At 48.1% G+C, this 18,194-nt stretch overlaps 1 protein-coding gene across 1 annotated transcript in view; it reads left to right on the top strand.

The window, feature by feature from the left end:
- TAFA3 (TAFA chemokine like family member 3) overlaps positions 1-17,973 on the top strand; it is a 70,167-nt gene extending 52,194 nt beyond the window's left edge. Inside the window, exons 4-6 of the mRNA XM_032802560.2 lie at positions 8,304-8,453; positions 12,358-12,482; positions 17,075-17,973. Of these exons, the coding sequence (XP_032658451.1) occupies positions 8,304-8,453; positions 12,358-12,482; positions 17,075-17,086 (287 nt within the window). The 3' untranslated portion in view covers positions 17,087-17,973. The remainder of the gene's footprint in view (positions 1-8,303; positions 8,454-12,357; positions 12,483-17,074) is intronic.
- The last annotated feature ends 221 nt before the right edge of the window (positions 17,974-18,194 follow it).

Raw genomic sequence — 18,194 nt, 5'->3', positions numbered from 1 at the left:
AGCAGCTTCTGTCTATGTTGCACTCTTTCCCCAACTGACTGTACACTTTCCAGAACACAGAGGGGCATGGCACAACACTGGTCCATGAGACATGAGCCAGGTGAATTGCACAAACCACCAAAGCAGCTGTCCGAATGCAGTGAAAGGCAGCCAGCAGCTGTGACTTCTCTCAAGGGACCATAACAGTGCGTTCCAGGTACACCAAAATGTTAGAATACAATGTGCTCTACTGCCTGGGATGCAGCGTTGCAGGGCTAGCCGTGCCCATGTGTTTTGCCTTTCTTTACTAGCCGTGTCATGCTCCTTTGCATCACATCAGTAGTAAGATTCCATTTCGCCCTGCACCAGGTGCCCCGAGTACTTCACCAACGCATTATCTGGTTTGCCCTCTCCTTGGGTCGCTCATGTTGAAGTTCTAGCTGTCTGAACTCTCTGGGCCAGTTCTGCTCGGGGGACTTCTTGCCTGACTGTGACGATGGACACCTCTGTGTTGGCTTTATGATGGTGTTGGTTTTGAGACAATGCAAATGCAATGAGAACGAACTCTGGCCCCAGTCACCCAACCCCCCCCTCGAGATTGTAATTCACAGGTTTGTAATCCAGGATGTAAATTAACCATTCAGAACAAGGCCACACTGAGTTTAAAATCAGGGACCCAGATGTAGCAACAGCATAACCAGAGAGGTTTCACTCTTGTAACCCAGTAGGTTCTGTTTTGATGTTATTTCCTAGCAGGGAGATGAAAGCATTGTTGTAAAGCAGAGTAAATTCCCCTTCAGAATCATGGAAATGCCACCCAAGGGGAGGCACCGAGTGTTACTGCTTCTCAGTCAACTTCACTTGAATGTGCCTGAAAAGCCAGAAACATTTCCCAATGACTTGTTTGATAACACAGCTCGGAGGCCCGTGAGGGGCTTTTACCAGGACAAAAAAAAAAAAAAAATCACAGGTGAATGAAGTGGAAAGCCTGGAAATGCTGGATGAGAAACTTGCATTGAGAGACTTGAACTTGTGCTGAACTTCTACCTTTATCTGGCTCCTCCTGTCTGCAGCAAAATTCATGTTGGTAGGAAAGAAGGCAAATTCTTACCCTGGCTGTAAGGTGTGCTGCAAATGCTTAGCCCAGAAACAGCGCAGGATGGTGACTTGGCCAGACCTACTGCTGCACCTAAGGAATGCGAGCTATTATCACCTGAGGGTGGCTTGAATTTGAGGAGAAACAGAGGTTTAGTTTGTCCTCCAGTGAGTGCCCAGTCACTTACCACCTCCCGCCCCCCAGCACCCATAGGAATGAGACAATGGTAGCGCAGGAGTCTGGGCTGAACCAGGGAAAGCTGGACCTTGCTAGTGGGTATTTATCAGCCTGGAAATGGAAGACAGCTAGTTTCTCCTTTCAGCTAGAGTTTGCCACAGCAGCCAGCCTGCTGCCTGTGGCCAGCAGAAATCTCCCTGGGGATGTGTGTGAATGATCTGCAAGGGTCTATTAGAAGCAGGAACACCCAGGAATTTCTTTCTTTTTTCCCCCGACTGTTGATAAATTTTGGTTGTCTGTAACCTCCTAATTCCATCGAATTAGAATTCCTGTCCAGAGGCAGTTTGATAATGACCCTGGGAGGGATCACTCGGCCCACAGCAAATCTCTACCTATGCTAAAGGAATTTTGTAAAAGTTTCCCGCCATTGGCAGCCCCAGGTCAGCTCCCCCCAGTTTAGCATCGTTGGGAGCTCTGGCTTAGATGACCTGCTGTAATGGATGTGATGCATCAAATGCCAGGAGCAGCCAGTGGGCTCCTGTCATCGTATAATTCCCAAATCTGGACCTTAGCGTCCCAAAGATTGGGTACCAGCATGAAAGCCTCTAAGCTTAATTACCAGCTTAGATCTGATAGGCTGCCACCAACCAGGAATTTCAGTGCCTGGTACACTTGGGTCCCCCAAAACTTCCCTGTGGGACCCCAAGACTCAGATGCCCTGAGTCTCCTAACAAAGGGAAATAAACCATTCCCCCCACCTCTCTCCCACCCAGAATTTCCTCTCTGGGCTAACCTGAGAGTTACTGATGCAACCTCTTTACATCACAATACCAAGAAGCATGTCTCCTCTCTTCCACAAAGAGACAAACCAAAAAACAAGGAAACAGAAAAGATTCTATCTCTCTTCCCCCGTAGCTTCTTCCCGCCCTGGGACACTAGGAGAGTTAAACACAGAGAGCAGTTTTTCCCCTCCCTCCTGTCTTTCCTTTCTCCCACCAATTTCCTGGTGGGTCAACTAGAAAAAAAAAATCAACAGGTCTTAAAAAGCAAAACTTTTAATAAAAAAAGAAAAAAAGAATAGAATAACAGTTCTCTGTAATCTAGATGGTAAGATACAGGGTTTTCAACTTATAGAAAATGAATAAACAATAGAAAAGGGATAAACAGCCTTATCCAAAAACAATACAATTTAAAGTACTTATAGCCAAATACACATAAAGACTCCACCAGCCAGATACACAGATGCAAATACAGCAAAACAATTTAAAAGACTATACTTTTGCTACCTTTTTACTTACAACTGGGAAACAGAAGATTAGAAGGACTGGAAATAGATCCTCTCATAGCTGAGAGAGCACAGAACAGACAAAGACCCAAGACCAAGAAACACCCACAAATTCCCTCCCTTAAGCTTTGAAAAATCCGGTTTCCTGATTGGTCCTCTTGTCAGGTGTTTGGTTCCCTTTGTTAACCCTTTACAGGTAAAAGAAACATTAACCCTTAGCTATCTGTTTATGACAGCTCCCAACATTGTTAACAACAGCAGGACAATTTTGCAAACCTCCCCTAATGCAGACAAGACTCTAGAGACAATAGGCCAGATGCTGATGTCTTCTCTCACTCTCTGGTCAAACAAAACCTTCACTGAAGCACTGAGCAAGGCCCAGAGTTTGCAGGTGCTAAGCCATTCCCATCGTTTCTACAATACCAATGACAGTGGTGCTGTTCAGTGTTGTTAACCGCATTGGGTTGATGGACCCGGGACTGGAGCATAGACAAGCCCTAAGACAGAGCACAGGCTGATGGGAGGGTCTGAGGAGCAGCTCTGAAAGAAGGCTTGGGCTAGTAGCAATGCAAAGAAAAATTGTATCTGAATTTCTTTTTACGGCTTATGAGTTGGGGCCCGGGTGCTGAGCACTAGAGATCTTTCAAAGCCTGGCGTGGGGTAGAGAGCAGGTTGGTGCCCTGCACAATTCTCCAGGGTGTCCAATGGAGACTTGAGTGCACCGGGAAGCCGGCTCACTCGTGAATGAAGGAAAATTCAAGCTAATTTAGCTTTGACCCAGATGGGGGCAGAGCTCAGCCACCGTGCTGCAGCTCTTTGATGTCTGCGTGCTTCTCTGCTGCCTGCGGGGCAGGGGCTGAGGGGAGAGAAGTGCACACAGAGAGTGGCAGGAGAGCAGAGAGGGGCAGAACTGAACAGCCCTTACCAGGGGGCCATGTCCACAAAAAGAGAGCAGCTGGCAAAGAGAAAGCTATGAGTAGGGAAATACTAACAGTTGTGGGGGCTGGAAGGCCGGCGTGCTGGAGGAGGTGAATTCTGCCTGGTGCCCTGGGCTTTAAATGTGGTCAGGTTAGAAGAGCTTTGGATCTGCAGGAGACGGCAGCCTCTGTCAGATGGTCTGACTGGACGGGAGGTTCCGCAGTGCTCCTCTGGCAGGGTGTTAGCAGTCTAGCTGGGTGCCTCAGTGCAAGCCAGTGGGAAAGCTGAACCAGTAAGTCCAGGGCACTGCTGCACATCCAGCTGAGTCAGCTGTGAGCAAAGGCTGATACAGGGGGATGGCTGGGAATCGGGTTTGCTCTGGGTCCACTTCCTCCTCACCATGAAATTCTGTCCCCCTTGGCAGAGAGACCCCGGACAGCCTGGGCCCCTACGACTCAGACTAAGGGCCCCTCACCCCGCAGAGGGATCCTTCCAGGTTAGGGCTGAGTGAGGGTGGCCAGGGGCTGTGTGTGAGAAACATGAGCCTGTTGGGATGGGTTAGCAGGGTCTTCAGTCTGCAGGGCTCCCGCTGGCGGCTTAGCGGCGCCAAGGTCCCTGACATGATGTCGATGCAAAGAAGAATCCTGCAGTTTTATCTTAGTGCTAATGAAACATGGGTCACGCTTCGTAATGAGGTTCCACGTACAGCGAGCTCATAAAGGGCTAACGCGTGAGTCAGAGATGTGTTAATCAATAGTGTATCAGTGCTCTAGCGCTTCATCGCTAGGTTGCTTACAATCATGGCTTATAACCGTCTGTATCTCCTCCTTCTGTCCTTATTGGCGCATAGAACACCCGTGCTCATGTCTGTAACATGCCCATCACTGGTAACAGTCATGTAGAACCCTTTATAACCCATCAGTAAAGGGAACTTCAACATAGAGAGCGACAAAATCTGGGTTAACAAGAGAAAAGCAAACGCCACCCGCAGAGCAGCATGGGCCTGACTCCTGGCCTCCTCTGGCACCAAATCCTTCAGAGAGGAATTGGAACCAGAGATTTCACAGTAACCTCCCACCCATCAAGCCACAGTGTGTTCAGTATGAACTCAGTTCCATCCTCCTGCTGTTGTTATGATGGACTGGCCACTAAAGAGGGTTCCCTTTAGATGTGCACCCTCCAGTTTCTGTGCTTATCTGATCTTAGCCCAACCCCCAGTGAGACTGTGCTTGCTTGGGGTCTCTTGAGACTTCCTGGAAATGGATGTTCCATATAAAAATACCATCTTTTTTAGCTCTTAAAAAGGATTCTAACTTGGATTCAAATTGGAGCAAAGTTTCAGACCAATTCCTCGGCCTCTCTTGTCTATCTTTAGGGAGAACTCTTATAGAATCAAATAGAAATAAAAACAATAGAATTCCTCAGAACTCACTCACCCAGTCTGTGGGGGTTAATAGTGAGTGGGAGCCATGTTAGGAGTGTCTGCAGACTGATTACCTTCAGCAAGGTTGGTATTCTCTGTTAAATGCTGTAGGACTTCTCCATAATGCCCCACTCCATAATGAATGTCCTGTAAGAGCTAGGAAGGGAAGTGGAGCTGAGTGTCTTTGTCAGCTATTGCAGTGTGCAGAGCACTGGACAGCCCATAGATCCTGGCTTGGGAAACTCAGAGTATTTTGCACTTAACTTGCCATTACTGTGTTTACAGGCTTCATACAGCAATACTTTTGGGGGCTGTAAATTACCACTCTGTACATCCTAGAGCAGTTTTGAAGCTTGAGATCTTGCAGGTGATTTAGTGGTGAGCACAGGGATCAGTATTCATAGTCTTGTGTCTCTTTTGAAATCAAATGGCTCTCACTCATATATCTTCCTGATGAACTCTCCAGTGAAAGCATTGCCTAGCAGGCACAGTGCTGAGCCGGGAGTGTTGTGATTGCTAAGACACACGCTTCTGTCTTTGAGCACATTGGTTTATTCCTTTACACTGGTGTTCATCAACTTCTAGCCCCATGAGATAAAAGAAGTGCACAGGCCGATCAGTAAATGTAAGAGATTAATTTATGACCAGCAGCCATCTTAGACTTGCCCCAATTCACTGGGGGCACGACGTAGAAGAGGGTGAAGGGACAGTGTCCGAATGTGGACGCTGAACTGCAAAGAGGAACGAGCCAGGGGCTTCTGGAGCAAAGCCCAGTACTGACAGGAGCAGGATCCCTGGGCATTTAGTGCATAGCCACTCGCCAGAGAGGATCCAGCTAATGTGGATTTCCCACATTGTGCAGTTTACCTTGCACTCTGTTTGCAGTTGGTGTGGCAGTGGTGGCCCTGCGGCTGCCGCAGGGTTTTGAGGGTAGCTCGTTGGCTGAGACATGTGTTGGTGACTTGCTCACAGTGTCACAGCGGAAGGGTCTCAGCACCTTCACAAAGGTGGTTACTGCTGTAGAGAGAGCAGAGTGAGCAGGATGTGCCCTCAGTAGAGGTGACAGAGCCCCTGCATCAGAGATCTGGCTGGCTGGCTGCTCAATCATGGGAGCCTGGACATTTGCATGGTGAAAATCCAGGTAAACTTAAATGGGGTTTTATCTGTTTTTTTTTATTATTAATGGCAGCAAAAAAATGAGACTCTAGGTAAAAGGTTGAAAAGCACCATAGTGATTTGGGAGCCCAATTTCTGTTTTCAGAAATGTCTGAGGCACTTACGAGTCCACGTGTCATTGAAAGGCCATGGAGTGCAGGCTCCTAAGTGTTAAAATCCCTTCTGAAAGTGGGGCTTAGACTCCTAAATCCCATAGCTGCTTTTGAAGATGTTGCAGTGTAGGGGGCCCTGTGGCAGAGACAGCAGAAGATGTTTCATCCATTAAATGTCTTTCATGTTTCAAAATGAATAATTTGCCTTAAAAACAAGACTGTTTTCTTCACCCAGTTATTAAATTAGTGTTAAATCAGCCAGGTACAGAAGACAGTGCAGAGCAGACCAGCTTTCCTCTCGGGATTGCTGGGTTGTCATTAGAAAGAGCCCTGGATTGAAAGGTGCTTGGTCTCCCCCAGAATTTAGAGCCCATCAATTTAAGATTTTCTCCTTTACTGTGTCTGTTTGCCCCTTGCAGGGCCAAGCAGTCCTTGTTCATGCGGAACAGGAACTGCATTGTGTGAGCAAGGTTTAGGGGTCCAGCTAGGCAGCTGAATTTGAAAATGTGCCGTATACATGCATAATGGTGCTGGTGCATAGGAAAAGCATAACAGCCTTAACCCCATTACAGCCTGACTCCTGAACACTGCATTGGTCAAAGACAGTGTATTCCTGGTAACACACTGGGATGTTGTCACAGAGTGTGGCACTGCAGTCACTTCTTTCAGTTCTCATTAAACAAGACCTTCAGGAATCACTCACTCTCAGGTCATGGGATCAAAGTCTATCCAGACCTAGTTGGCTAATTTGTATGGTGGCTGTGTGGGCCATGACCCAGTGAAATGCATTGATTTGTGATGCTAACTAGATTCTAAGCCGGGATCCCAGAGGTGATAAGCCAGTGCATTCGTTTTCCTTCGTTCTTAATATTTTAATGGGGAGCAAAGAGCAGCAGAACAACAGTCTCCCTTTCTGCTGATCAGGAAAAAATTGCAGCGTTGCTGTGAAGTTAAGACACACCCATGGCTGGAACTCATGTCAGATTGCACACTGATACACGGTGCCAGGAATGAGCATTCCTTTGGTTGTAACATTCAGGGCTGGAGCTGATGGTGTTTTGACTGAAGCCACAGGCACTGAGAGGCATCGTCCTCTCTCTGTGGTCTCATATCAAGTCTGCATCTCATGTTCAGTTCCAATTAACTAACCAACTAACTAATTTCAGTAAAGCCCTTCCCTCTGTCATGGGGAGAGGCTATTCATTCTACTCACCAGGGCAGGTGATTAGGAGTAAATAGAACTCTGAGCAGTATGATGAGACTAAGCCAGGGCCAATGGTCTTCCTTCTTAGAGATAGGCTGGGGAGCCATTGGACACAGCCACCAGGAGGGGCTTAGCAGCCTTGAGGCCTGGTTTGGACTCCTTCAGCAGCAGCACCTGGCTAGATGTCCAATCTTCCAGCAGGCACCCTGCCTTGGAAATATTGCATTAATCACTTGCAGCCATGGAGTGGTGCTCTCCTGCTGGGGAGATGGTGAAACTCCCATTGGCCTTTGTGCTGCTGGCTCTTACTGAGCAGCCGCTGGAGTGGGCTAGCTAGCGACGGCAGGGTACCCTACGTCCTGTCTTTCCCTGAGCTTCCCACTGCACCTGCTCACTGCTGTTGGGACAATGTTGTGGACTTAATGCACTGGTGCGGTCTGAGAGCCAGTGGCTGGATTGGCTCTGTGTGTGCCAGTGTCACCAGCATCTTACTGGAGCCAGAGCGCAAACCCTGGTGAGGGAGAGAACATGATGGCAGAACATACCAGGTCCTGCAGTTCTAGCTGACCATCCCAAGCCGTCAGCACTCAGTCAGCACCCTGAGTGCCAGGCTGCCCTGCTGAGCTAACGGGGTCCCCTCCTCTGTCTGAGACATCTGGAACTCATGCCAGCTCCTTGCACGTCTCCATGCCACGCGTTCTGCGATGAGGAAGAACGTTGCCCTGTTACACAGGGGACTGAGGGCAAGATGGTGGAAGGTCTGTGACGATTCCCGTTAGGAAGGATCCCCCAAGCCTGGCGCCTGTGTGGTCTGTCTGGTGTTGGTGCAGCTCATGGGGCTTCTCAATCTGTTTCTAGCGGAGAGGCCTTTCTCATTGCTCCGCTGGAGCCTGCTCAGGCTAGAGTCTGGCCACGCAGCTCCGGGTCAGGTGTGGTTGTTTGCCTCCCCACAGTGCACATAGAGCCTGGCACATGCGAAGTCATCGCCGCCCACAGATGCTGCAATAAGAACAAGATCGAAGAGCGCTCCCAGACAGTGAAATGCTCCTGCTTCCCGGGGCAGGTGGCGGGGACGACTCGCGCGGCTCCCTCCTGTGTGGATGGTGAGTACACGGCGCCTTTCACAGATGAGTAATCGCTTTCTGGTTTTGCTGGGAAAGATGAGGAGAAAACATCCCCTCCAGCAGGGGCGGCTCTAGGCATTTTGCCACCTCAAGCCTTCTGCCCTCCAGCCTCTGAGGATGGAGTTATTCTCTCGCACTTTGCCAGCAGTGGGGACTTTTTCATACATCTGTAACACTGAATGTTTTTAAAAAAATATTCCCAATCCAAACGTACTGAACTGGTGAGTTCTCCCACTGCAATCAGTCTCTGCAAAGTGCCTGATAAGCAGAAGTGTCAGAGACGGCTTTCGTGCCCTGGGTGTGCCAGTCTCTTGCCACATGAGCAGGAAAATGTAGTTATCCCTGAGTTATTTCATTAGAACTTCTACAAACACTGAGCAGGGCACCCCTCCGTACATACACTCTAGGTCCTCCTGAGATTGCCTAAAAATACAATTAAAATAACCCCGAACCTCCCCAAAGTGCAGCAGTCTAGACAGAACGAGTTGGCACTGGTCTAGTGCCATCTGTCGCAGGCGCTCTCGCTTTCATTCATGATGCCTCCAGCTGGGAGGAGGTGAGTGTCGTCATCTCCCTCTTTTAGAATGGGGAGCTGAGGGGGCAGAGAAATTCTTTGCCCAAGGTCTCAGTGGTAGGGCCAGAAGCAGAACCTAGCCCTGCCTCCCCATCTGTGCTTTGGAGCTGTTCCATGTTTGCCCAGCCTGATGAGAGCACCAAGGACCTGTCCGTGCCTGTGTTACACTGACTGTGACGGCCCTGCCCGCACGACAGGGATGGATGTGTTCGAAAGTTGTTTCCAGATACTGTTCTGTGTTCATGACTGTTTTTAAAGCCATACACCAGGCTGGATCCTCACAAGGAGGCCTGCTGGCACTGTGCCTCGCAGCAGTTTTCAGCCAGACAGCGCTAATTAGGAACAGCTCCTGTGTTGAGACACTGAGCTCGCTGGGCAAAGCAGAGCTCTGAGTGAAGCCATTTGAGAACTAACCTAGGGAAGTGGGACCAAGAAGTGACGAGTGATTTAGGAGCTCATTTTGGGAGCCCAAACTGAGACTCCATAAAGGGTCCTGATTTCACAGGTCAGACCCTCTAGACACACGACACCACTAACCACCATGGATATTCTTGGCTAGGGCTCTGGTTCCATTTGCTCTCGTGTCATTGAGATGGACGCCAATTCCTGCTCGGCTCACCTGCAAGATGGTCTCAGGTGCCTAAACTCTCACAGCCTTCTTAGGGCTTGGCTACACTGGTGCTTTACAGCGCTGCAACTTTCTCGCTCAGGGGTGTGAAAAAACACCCCCCCGAACGCAGCAAGTTACAGCGCTGCAAAGCGCCAGTGTAAACAGTGCCCCAGCACTGGGAGCGCGGCTCCCAGCACTGCAAGGTAATCCCCACGGGAAGGTGGAGTACGCGCAGCACTGGGAGAGCTCTCTCCCAGCGCTGGCGCTGCGACCACACTCACACTTCAAAGCGCTGCCGCGGGAGCACTGTGCAGCTCTAAGTGTAGCCACACCCTTAGTGTTACTCATCCAGTCCACTGCCAGCCCCTCCCATCCCACTCAGCTGCCACCACAGCAGTTCTCCAGGGCCTGCCTCTAGGCCTTCCAAGTGCTTTTCTCTCCCAGCTCTCGCTTTGGCACAGCTTTCCCAGGGGCAAGAATAGAAGGACAGAATGTGAGGGACACCCCCCCCACTGGGCACGCACACACACACTCACACACACACCTGGTGCTGGGAACCCCACAATGCACCAAAAGAAAGACAGGCAGGTTAAAAAGGAAGCGAGTCATCTTCTGCTCGGCATTAAAATGTGGCGCAGGTGCAGTGGGCAGTGACCAGGAACAGCCAGGCAGCCGGGGACAGAATGCACATAAAAGGGGTCCGCTGTGGGAATGAAAGATGCTGAGGGGTCTTGGTGGAACAGCAGCGAGGCAGGACACTGTTAGATTTGCAAGGAGGGCTAAGATTGCTCTGTGTTTGCCACCGTTAACAAGCCTTTCATCTTCAGAAACAAATTGGAAAAGACCTAGCAGTGGCTCAGCACGGTTAAACGCCTCTCCGTATGCCTCGTGCCAGCCCGGTGTTTCCTGTCGAATCCCTGATTCCTAAAGACCTCCCTGTTAATATGGTTCTGGCACCGTTTCATTGGGCGCCTCCTCTCTGGCCTCTGAGGGGTTCAAATTATGAATATTCCTCAATTTAGACCACACTGTTGCTGAACTTTAGGTTACTGTGATGACGGGCTTTTGCATGCCTTCTGTCCTTGGGTGATGCCGGCTTGCTGTGGGCTGGGACAGTTGACAATGGCTACTCTGTGCCTAATGATTCCTGGGCAAGTCAAATGCATGTGGGGGCCCCGTCTCTATTCATTTGCTTGTCCCTGTTCTCATGGTGGCCTCAGGAGGGGCTCTATGGCACAGTCCTGAACTGCCACCTCAGGAGAGAAACGGCCACACGACGCTCACCCAGGTGTGCTTGCGGCTGCCAGGACACCCCAGCACACGGCGACAACGGAGTCTCACGCCCTAGCACTTTAACTGGGAGCACATGGGACTAGAGCTGTGCAGAGGGGGAACGTGCCATTTCGGGAAACATTTAAAGATTCCAAAATCAGGCTTCGTTCTGATGGGAGTGAAAACCCCCAAATTCCCCACGGGGTAAATTCCAAACTTTGTGTCCATTTTGCTTCCTTCTAAATGTTTCATCTCAATTTAGACTCACAAAATGTTTTGCGTTGCATTACTGGCCTCTGTAAGCCACAACTGTGCCATCATTAATTCATTGTGTCCCAGCTGAAGATGTGAACCTAACTTAATGGACAGGTGGGCCTTGAAAAAGGACTGAGAGAGATCAGTCTGGCGTGGAACCATAAGGAGAACCATCCTGGGGGCGAGTGCTTTATCCCAGATCCAAAAAGGAGCTGGGGACAGGACCCAGAGGGAGAGTTGAAGGGCAGAAGAATCTTTTTGTTTGTTGGGACTTTTTAGTTTGGCCATTTGCTGCCCTAGAAGGGGTTACATTTGTTTGTGACTTGGCAACTTGGCAGGGGATTAAGCCAAATCTCCAGCACAGAGGCGTGTATGGAGAGCCAAAGAGACCCACCTCAGGGAAGGAAATTGAGGCAGAAAGTGCTGGCAATGCCACCTTTGGCCAGTAAGGTGTGCTGGGGGGCAGCCATGCCCCATGATAGTATTTTATATTTATATACATAGTGTTTGTACAATTATATATTATATCATACAAACATTATAATATATAATACAACATTTAAAAAATTCAAAATAAAAAGTGGAAATGTTTTGTTCAGAAAATGTCGAAACGGGACATTCCAACATTGTTGGAACTTTTTTCCATTTCTAAACAAAAGTCTGGTCAAATCGACCCAATTTCACAAAGTGGTTTGATTTCGATGGAACATAAATAAACAGGGATTCCAGAAAATGGTGCAAAAATGATCAAAAATGTTTTTTTTAATTTTCATAGAATTTTTTGATTTTTCATCAAAGCAAAATGAAAAAATGTGTTTCAGTTGGACTTGAATTGAAAGAAGTAGTATCAGCTTTCCTTTTTTGGTTTGATTTTTCTCCCTTCTCTCCTTTTTTTTTTATCACTGGAGAAGGTGGGGGCAGGGAGTGGGAGGAGGAATTAAACAGATCCCCAAATTTTTGATTCAATGTTGACGAACAATTTGAAAACTTTCCATCATGTGCAAAAAGCCGTTATCTGCTCCATAAACTAGCTTCGTGCTAATGAAATGCTGGCCATCTCTAATAGTAAATACGAACTCCCCACCCTGCCTTCATCTCTCCCCACATCCAGCCCAGCTGTAGGCACACTGCCTGTATCTGCTCTGTTCCTCACTGGCCCTCTCTCCTTTCAGCCTCCATAGTCCTCCAGAAGTGGTGGTGTCAGATGGAGCCATGTCTAGAAGGGGAGGAGTGTAAGGTGCTGCCAGACTTGTCAGGATGGAGCTGCAGTACTGGCAACAAAGTCAAGACGACCAAGGTATGTGTGCAGTGCTGTTTGGAGCCAGATGTTTGCCACAGGAAATGGAGTGAGCCATCTGGAGCATGGGGCATTGGCAGAGCTGAGCAGGGGCTCAGGACAGGAAGGGCTGGCAGGATTTACGGAGCAGAACCCAAGTGCTTTGACTGCGTTGGTGTGAGGAGCTTCCACCTTTCCCTCATGTCAGTGTGCTTAGTCCCTTCTTCTCACAGCCCATGAATGTCCCTCCACAGTGCTCAGGTGCAGGAAGAGAAGCGAGGTGCCTTGTCCAGAGTTTTTACATCTCTTTGTCTTTCACGCTGATTATGGTAATTCCCGAACCCCAACCAAGAATGGAGCCCTGTGCCACACACCAACCCAGCATAGCAGACAGTGCCTCGTGTGGAGAGCTTACCATCTAAATAGACCTGCCGGACACAGGGTGGGGCCAGGGCTGTGACACACAAGCCTCATGAACAACGTGACGGTGGCGAATGTCATGTTAGTGCCCTGGGTTTTGTTCTGAGTTTAACTCCTTTGGTGGGTTTTGTTAGGTGGTTCCCTGATGCCACCAGGTAGAAGCTGTGGATGGATTTTCTTGGGGAAGATATCAGAGCAGTTCCTAGACTAGTCCTTGGCTAACAAAGGACTGGTTTGCAGTGCAGTCTATCCTGGTGTTGCAGTGAGGTGCTAGATTCCCCAAGTTGTTCTCTGGAGCAGCAGATTCCTCATCGCCTGCCTTCTGCCAAAGCAGTGTGATTCAGGCAAAGGCTTTCTTGGATGGCAGTGCTCTCCCAGCCGGAGCAATCATCTGTGACAGAGAACTACATGATTATTATTTTCATGGCTTGCTGAATGCCCTGGAGAACAAGGTATAATTAAAATTTTATCAAACTCATTAGTAATTACATGTATGTCATGGTTAATCAGTTGCATAATTTTGTAATCATTGTTCATACAGTTGAGTATAATTATCCTTCCAAAAAAGTGAGGCAGGGATTTATTTATTATTATTATTTTCCTCCACAAATTGCACTTTCGTGCTAAACTGTTTTTATGAATGTCAGAGCTGCCTCCTCTGGCACAGGCATCAAATACTGATAAGCGATTGCAGCTGTATTTCCAGACCCTTCTCATTTCCCCCATTTATATTGCTTATTTAATCCCCCCCTGCCCATCATTATCTTAATTTGACGTCAGCACAATGGCTCCAAGTTCTTGTAAGGGACAGTTCAGTTGTGAAGGGTGCTGGAGCTGCTGCAGTTCAGGTGTCTCCCCGAGCAGCAGTGTTGATGCTCTGCCAGGGGACAAAGCTATTTATGGTACTCCTCCGAAGATGCACTTTGGTTTCTTCTGCCCTTCCCTCTGAACTAGCTGCAACCTGGAGATGGCATTTTCCAAAGCACCCAGTGTTTTTTGGTGCTCCTCTTGAGACTGCTTAAAGAGGCCTGGTTTTCAGAAAGTTCTGGGCACGCTCCTGCCACTCCACATGAATAGCAAATTACAACGTGTCAAGACTGGAAGCAGCAGCCAAAGCAGAGTGTGCATAAACAATCCGCAGGGAAAATCTGCATCAAACATCCTGTTAAATAATTGCAACTATTGAATATGTTTGCATCTATTCAAGTCTGTTCAGTCACCGTTCACGAGCAGGAAAATCAGCTGGATGTGTTGGATTGCTTGCTCACGGCAGTTTGACCATTTCCATTAGCAAACAATCTCCAGAGCAAGTATTCTTCAGGGAACCCATTTGGTAAATAATTTCAAACTACAGATAAATGAGAGGAGAGTGTGATGTTGTCAAGTTCATCCCCGAGTGCGAAGAGGGAGTTCTCATTCCTCTGGAGAACTTTGTCACAAATTATTTTTCAGCAGGGAGGGGATTTGCCTGTTAAAACTCTATATAACTGACCCCTGCAAAATACAGTATCATTGACACTGAGTGGTCAGAACTCATGGGACAGACTCCCAAAAATCATGGCATTGGTTTAAAAATTATAAGAATTAAAAAATAATAAATGTTGGGTTATTTTTATTTGCCATCTGATTTCTGAATATTTAAAGGGAAACATTTGCAAACTTTTCTCTGCAACCAGGAAAGCTAGAAACTTATTTTTCTTTTTTAAATAAATGAAAGCTAAGACTTTCTCATAATCACATGACTCCAGGACCTGGGGCATTAAGGAAAACATTAAATATCACCAGATTCATGAAAAAATTGCTGGAGTTGGCAGCACTGAAAATATGCTGCCACCCTGTAACGGGGTACCAATGCTGCTCCCCTCCGAAGCCCCTCTCCTCTGTGAATCAGGGACATTTTAGTCTGGTGCAACACCCATGTTCTTTATTCATGATCAGTTTCCCACTATCAGTTTTCAGCTATATACAGGCTTTACAACTGCTTGGCCTACCACAGGCTAGGAGGCTCTACTCCCACTGAGCCTGACCTCCCGTTCTTAGTCTCCACCTTTACTTTCCTTTTTCTCCTCCTTCTAAACACATTTTTAGAAACATTTTGATTTAGACACAAAGGCCAGTTTTAATCAAAAATTGTTTTGATGAAAAATGTCTGAACAGTTCTATTGGAAAAATCACTCACTCTCCCTTCCTCTCTCTGCATCATTTAAACCAGCTCCCCTGCTTCTTTCTCTTCTCTCCATTCCTCTTTGAATGTTTGGGTTTAACTGGTGCTGTATTAGCAGCTGGCTAGTTGAGTAATAAGCACATTTCGCCCCTGTAACTGTGCGTCTGTGCTGTGCACCAAATTATCCTGTTTTGTTTGTTTGTTTTGTTAATGCTTCCAGTTTGATCTTCCATTTTGCAATGGATTTGCTGAATTGTTCCTGCTGAACATGCCTGGTTCTTGGCATGCACAAGTGAGTAGGAATGGAATTTAAATAGCAATATTTCAAATGCATCTACACCTCTCATGGGTGCCTGGAGAGAAATCTCTAGACCTACTATGAAATCAGTAAGAAAGGACATTGTTATGGTAAATAGGATATGAACATCTGAAGTTTGTAAAACTATCCATGGTCACTAGTATAACCTAACATTTAAAAAGCTGGAAGACAATTTTTAAATACTTCTTTTTTCTCTCTGAAATACACATACATGTGACACTCTCAGGCACATCCATGTCCCTACAGTCTGTCTAAGGGGCTTGTGCAGGCTGCATCTTCCTTTCCAGATTGCATGGTGCAAGAGTTGCATTTAGATTGTTATTCTGTTGCCACCAACAAGAACTGAATAGGCTGCAGGCCGTTCCTGTGCAGTGGGGTTGTTACCTCTTGGTTACAGTTGGGGAACTGAGTCAGGCAGAGGGGAAGTGACTCACCTAAGGCCATGCAGCGAGTTAGAGCTGGAAATAGAGCTCAGGATTCTTGAGCCCCAGTCTATGCTATGACAACTAGGCAGAACTCCCTCTACAGAGCGACCTTTTGGATCTGCCATTTCAGTACAGTGCAGTGGGCCTGATTCTGCTTTTAAACTGCCTTTACACCAGTGTAAGTGTCATCTTTAGTGGAGGTACCCCCAACGCACACCAATGTCAATCAGGAGTGACCCATTCCCCATTGCGCTGCACCTTGTGTTGCCAATGAAATCTTTGCAAAATGAGTGCAGAGAGGGACTGAAACCCTGCTAGTGTGAACTTGGGGAGATTCAGATACGACACTTGAGGTCTAATGGTTCCATGAGTTACACCCACGTGGTCCTACCAGCTCCAGCAGGGCTACAGGGGTGAGGGCAGGAGCCCCTCACACCTCCCACTGTGATTGCACCCTGCGCGTGAAAACAGCCTGGGCCTGGCCCAGCACTGTGTAGTCACTGGCAGCAGCGTGTGGTGCTTCCAAATCAGAACCATGGTGTTTGACACCCTTCTGCCCTGGGGCCAGTGGCTACACTAGACAATGGAGAATCAGATCCCGAGGAAAATATGGAGGAAACCACCCTTGGAAAATCTCCTGGTGCTGTTTCTTAGCACAGGCAATGACTCCAGCCCTTCGCAGCTTAGGTTTTAAGTTTTGCCTCCTTCTCCCAACACTATGGCTCTGAGACTTTATTGTTATCAATAGTGTGGTAGAATCAAGGACCGGTCCCACCCTGTGCTAGATACCGAACAATATGCAGCAAAGAGCTCACATCTATGTATCAGAGCCCTTGGGCAGATACAGACCGGCAAGGGAACACAAAGAAACAAAATCTTGCCTTCTTCCAAATCCCTTCTCAGTGTTGTACATTAGGGAATGCAGGAAGCAATTAAAAGTCAGTAGGTCTGGAAAACAATATGAGTTCGCTTCAATTTTAGGAGAACACCCAAATCTAGCCTTGCCCAGGGGCGGCATGCCGTGGGGGGTGCTCTGCCGGTCACCGGTAGGGTGGCAGGCGGCTCCGGTGGACCTCCTGCAGGCGTCCCTGCGGAGGGTCCGCTGGTCCTGCGGCTCCGGTACGCCTGCGGGAGGTATATCGGAGCCGTCTGCCGCCCTCCCAGCGACCAGCAGAGAGCTGCCCTGCTTGAGGCGGCGAAATGTCTAGAGCTGCCCCTGGCCCTGCCTCGCTGGTCAATAGGTTGCCAGGCTCTGGTGTGACGTGCTCTTGTCCTTTGTTCACAGGTCACCCGGTAGTTGCTGTGGAACTCTTTCCTGAGGGTTTCTCTGGCAGGCGTCTGCATTGTGACGGCCAGCATTGCGAAATGGCACAATCTTATGTTCGTTCAGCTGCAGGAAGTTCCTGTCATGTTCTGCAGAGCCGTGAACGGGACTTTCTGGTGGCGGCAGGAACGCAGCAGTTTTGGGATAGGATGGCTGTCCCTCTAAGCACTTTATGGTTCTGACTACAGTGCATCTGACAGCGGACTCATGCTCACTCCTTGGAGTGGCACTGAGGATTACAGAGAAGGGGACGGATGCACTCCTCTGGCCTGGAATACTGGGAAACCTCCCTTTTGGAAGTGAAAAACCATGCTAGCTACTGGTTAATGCCACCTCTGCGGTATTGAAGCAGCGATTGCTATTGAGGCAATGGTAATGGGTACTGAATGCAGTTGCAAGACTTCCTTTCACTCCATGTTTTCCCTCTGCATCAGGGGTGCACATGCCAAGAAATTCTTGAGTCAGGTAGACTGTATTGACAATTACAAAGAGAAAAAATGGCTTCCTTCGTTTCCTGCCACATATTCAGATAGGATAAAATAATTGCCAGGAGAACCATATTTTCCCCCAAGGTCTTGAATAGGTGTCATTGTCAGGGTTTTAGAAATCAATGTCTAAATCTTCCCCATCTTTGTTTCATTGTTTTTTAATGAAGACCAGTTTCCGGGAAGAGTTCCTGCAGACAGGGGTCAGATTCCGATCTGTCTTCCATTGGCATAAAACTGGAGTAACTCCACTGAAGTCCATGGGGAGATGCTCTGTCTTTGTCTCAGGGTGACTGAGATCAGAATCTGGCCTACTGTTTAGCAGAAATGACAGTGCAGACTGAAACATCTGATGCTTTGCTGAAGACACCTGACGTCAGAAGCGAGGCTGGTTTTTCCTTGCTCGTTAATTGCACTGATCAGGCTTTTAGTTCCAAATCTGAGCGCTGTGATCCAGGTCATAGGAGCCAAATTACTGCTCATGTTTGCAACAGCATTTCAGATTAATGCAGGGGGGGAGCAAATTTCTCTCTGTTTGGTCTTGTTGTGCCTGGTGCAGTTTACTTTGTTATCCAGAGAGAGACTGAAATGGCTTA

This window comes from Chelonoidis abingdonii, chromosome 4 (genome assembly GCF_003597395.2).
Source record: "Chelonoidis abingdonii isolate Lonesome George chromosome 4, CheloAbing_2.0, whole genome shotgun sequence".
NCBI classification, from domain to species: Eukaryota; Metazoa; Chordata; order Testudines; family Testudinidae; genus Chelonoidis; species Chelonoidis abingdonii.
This window is presented reverse-complemented; position numbering and strand designations above follow the sequence as displayed.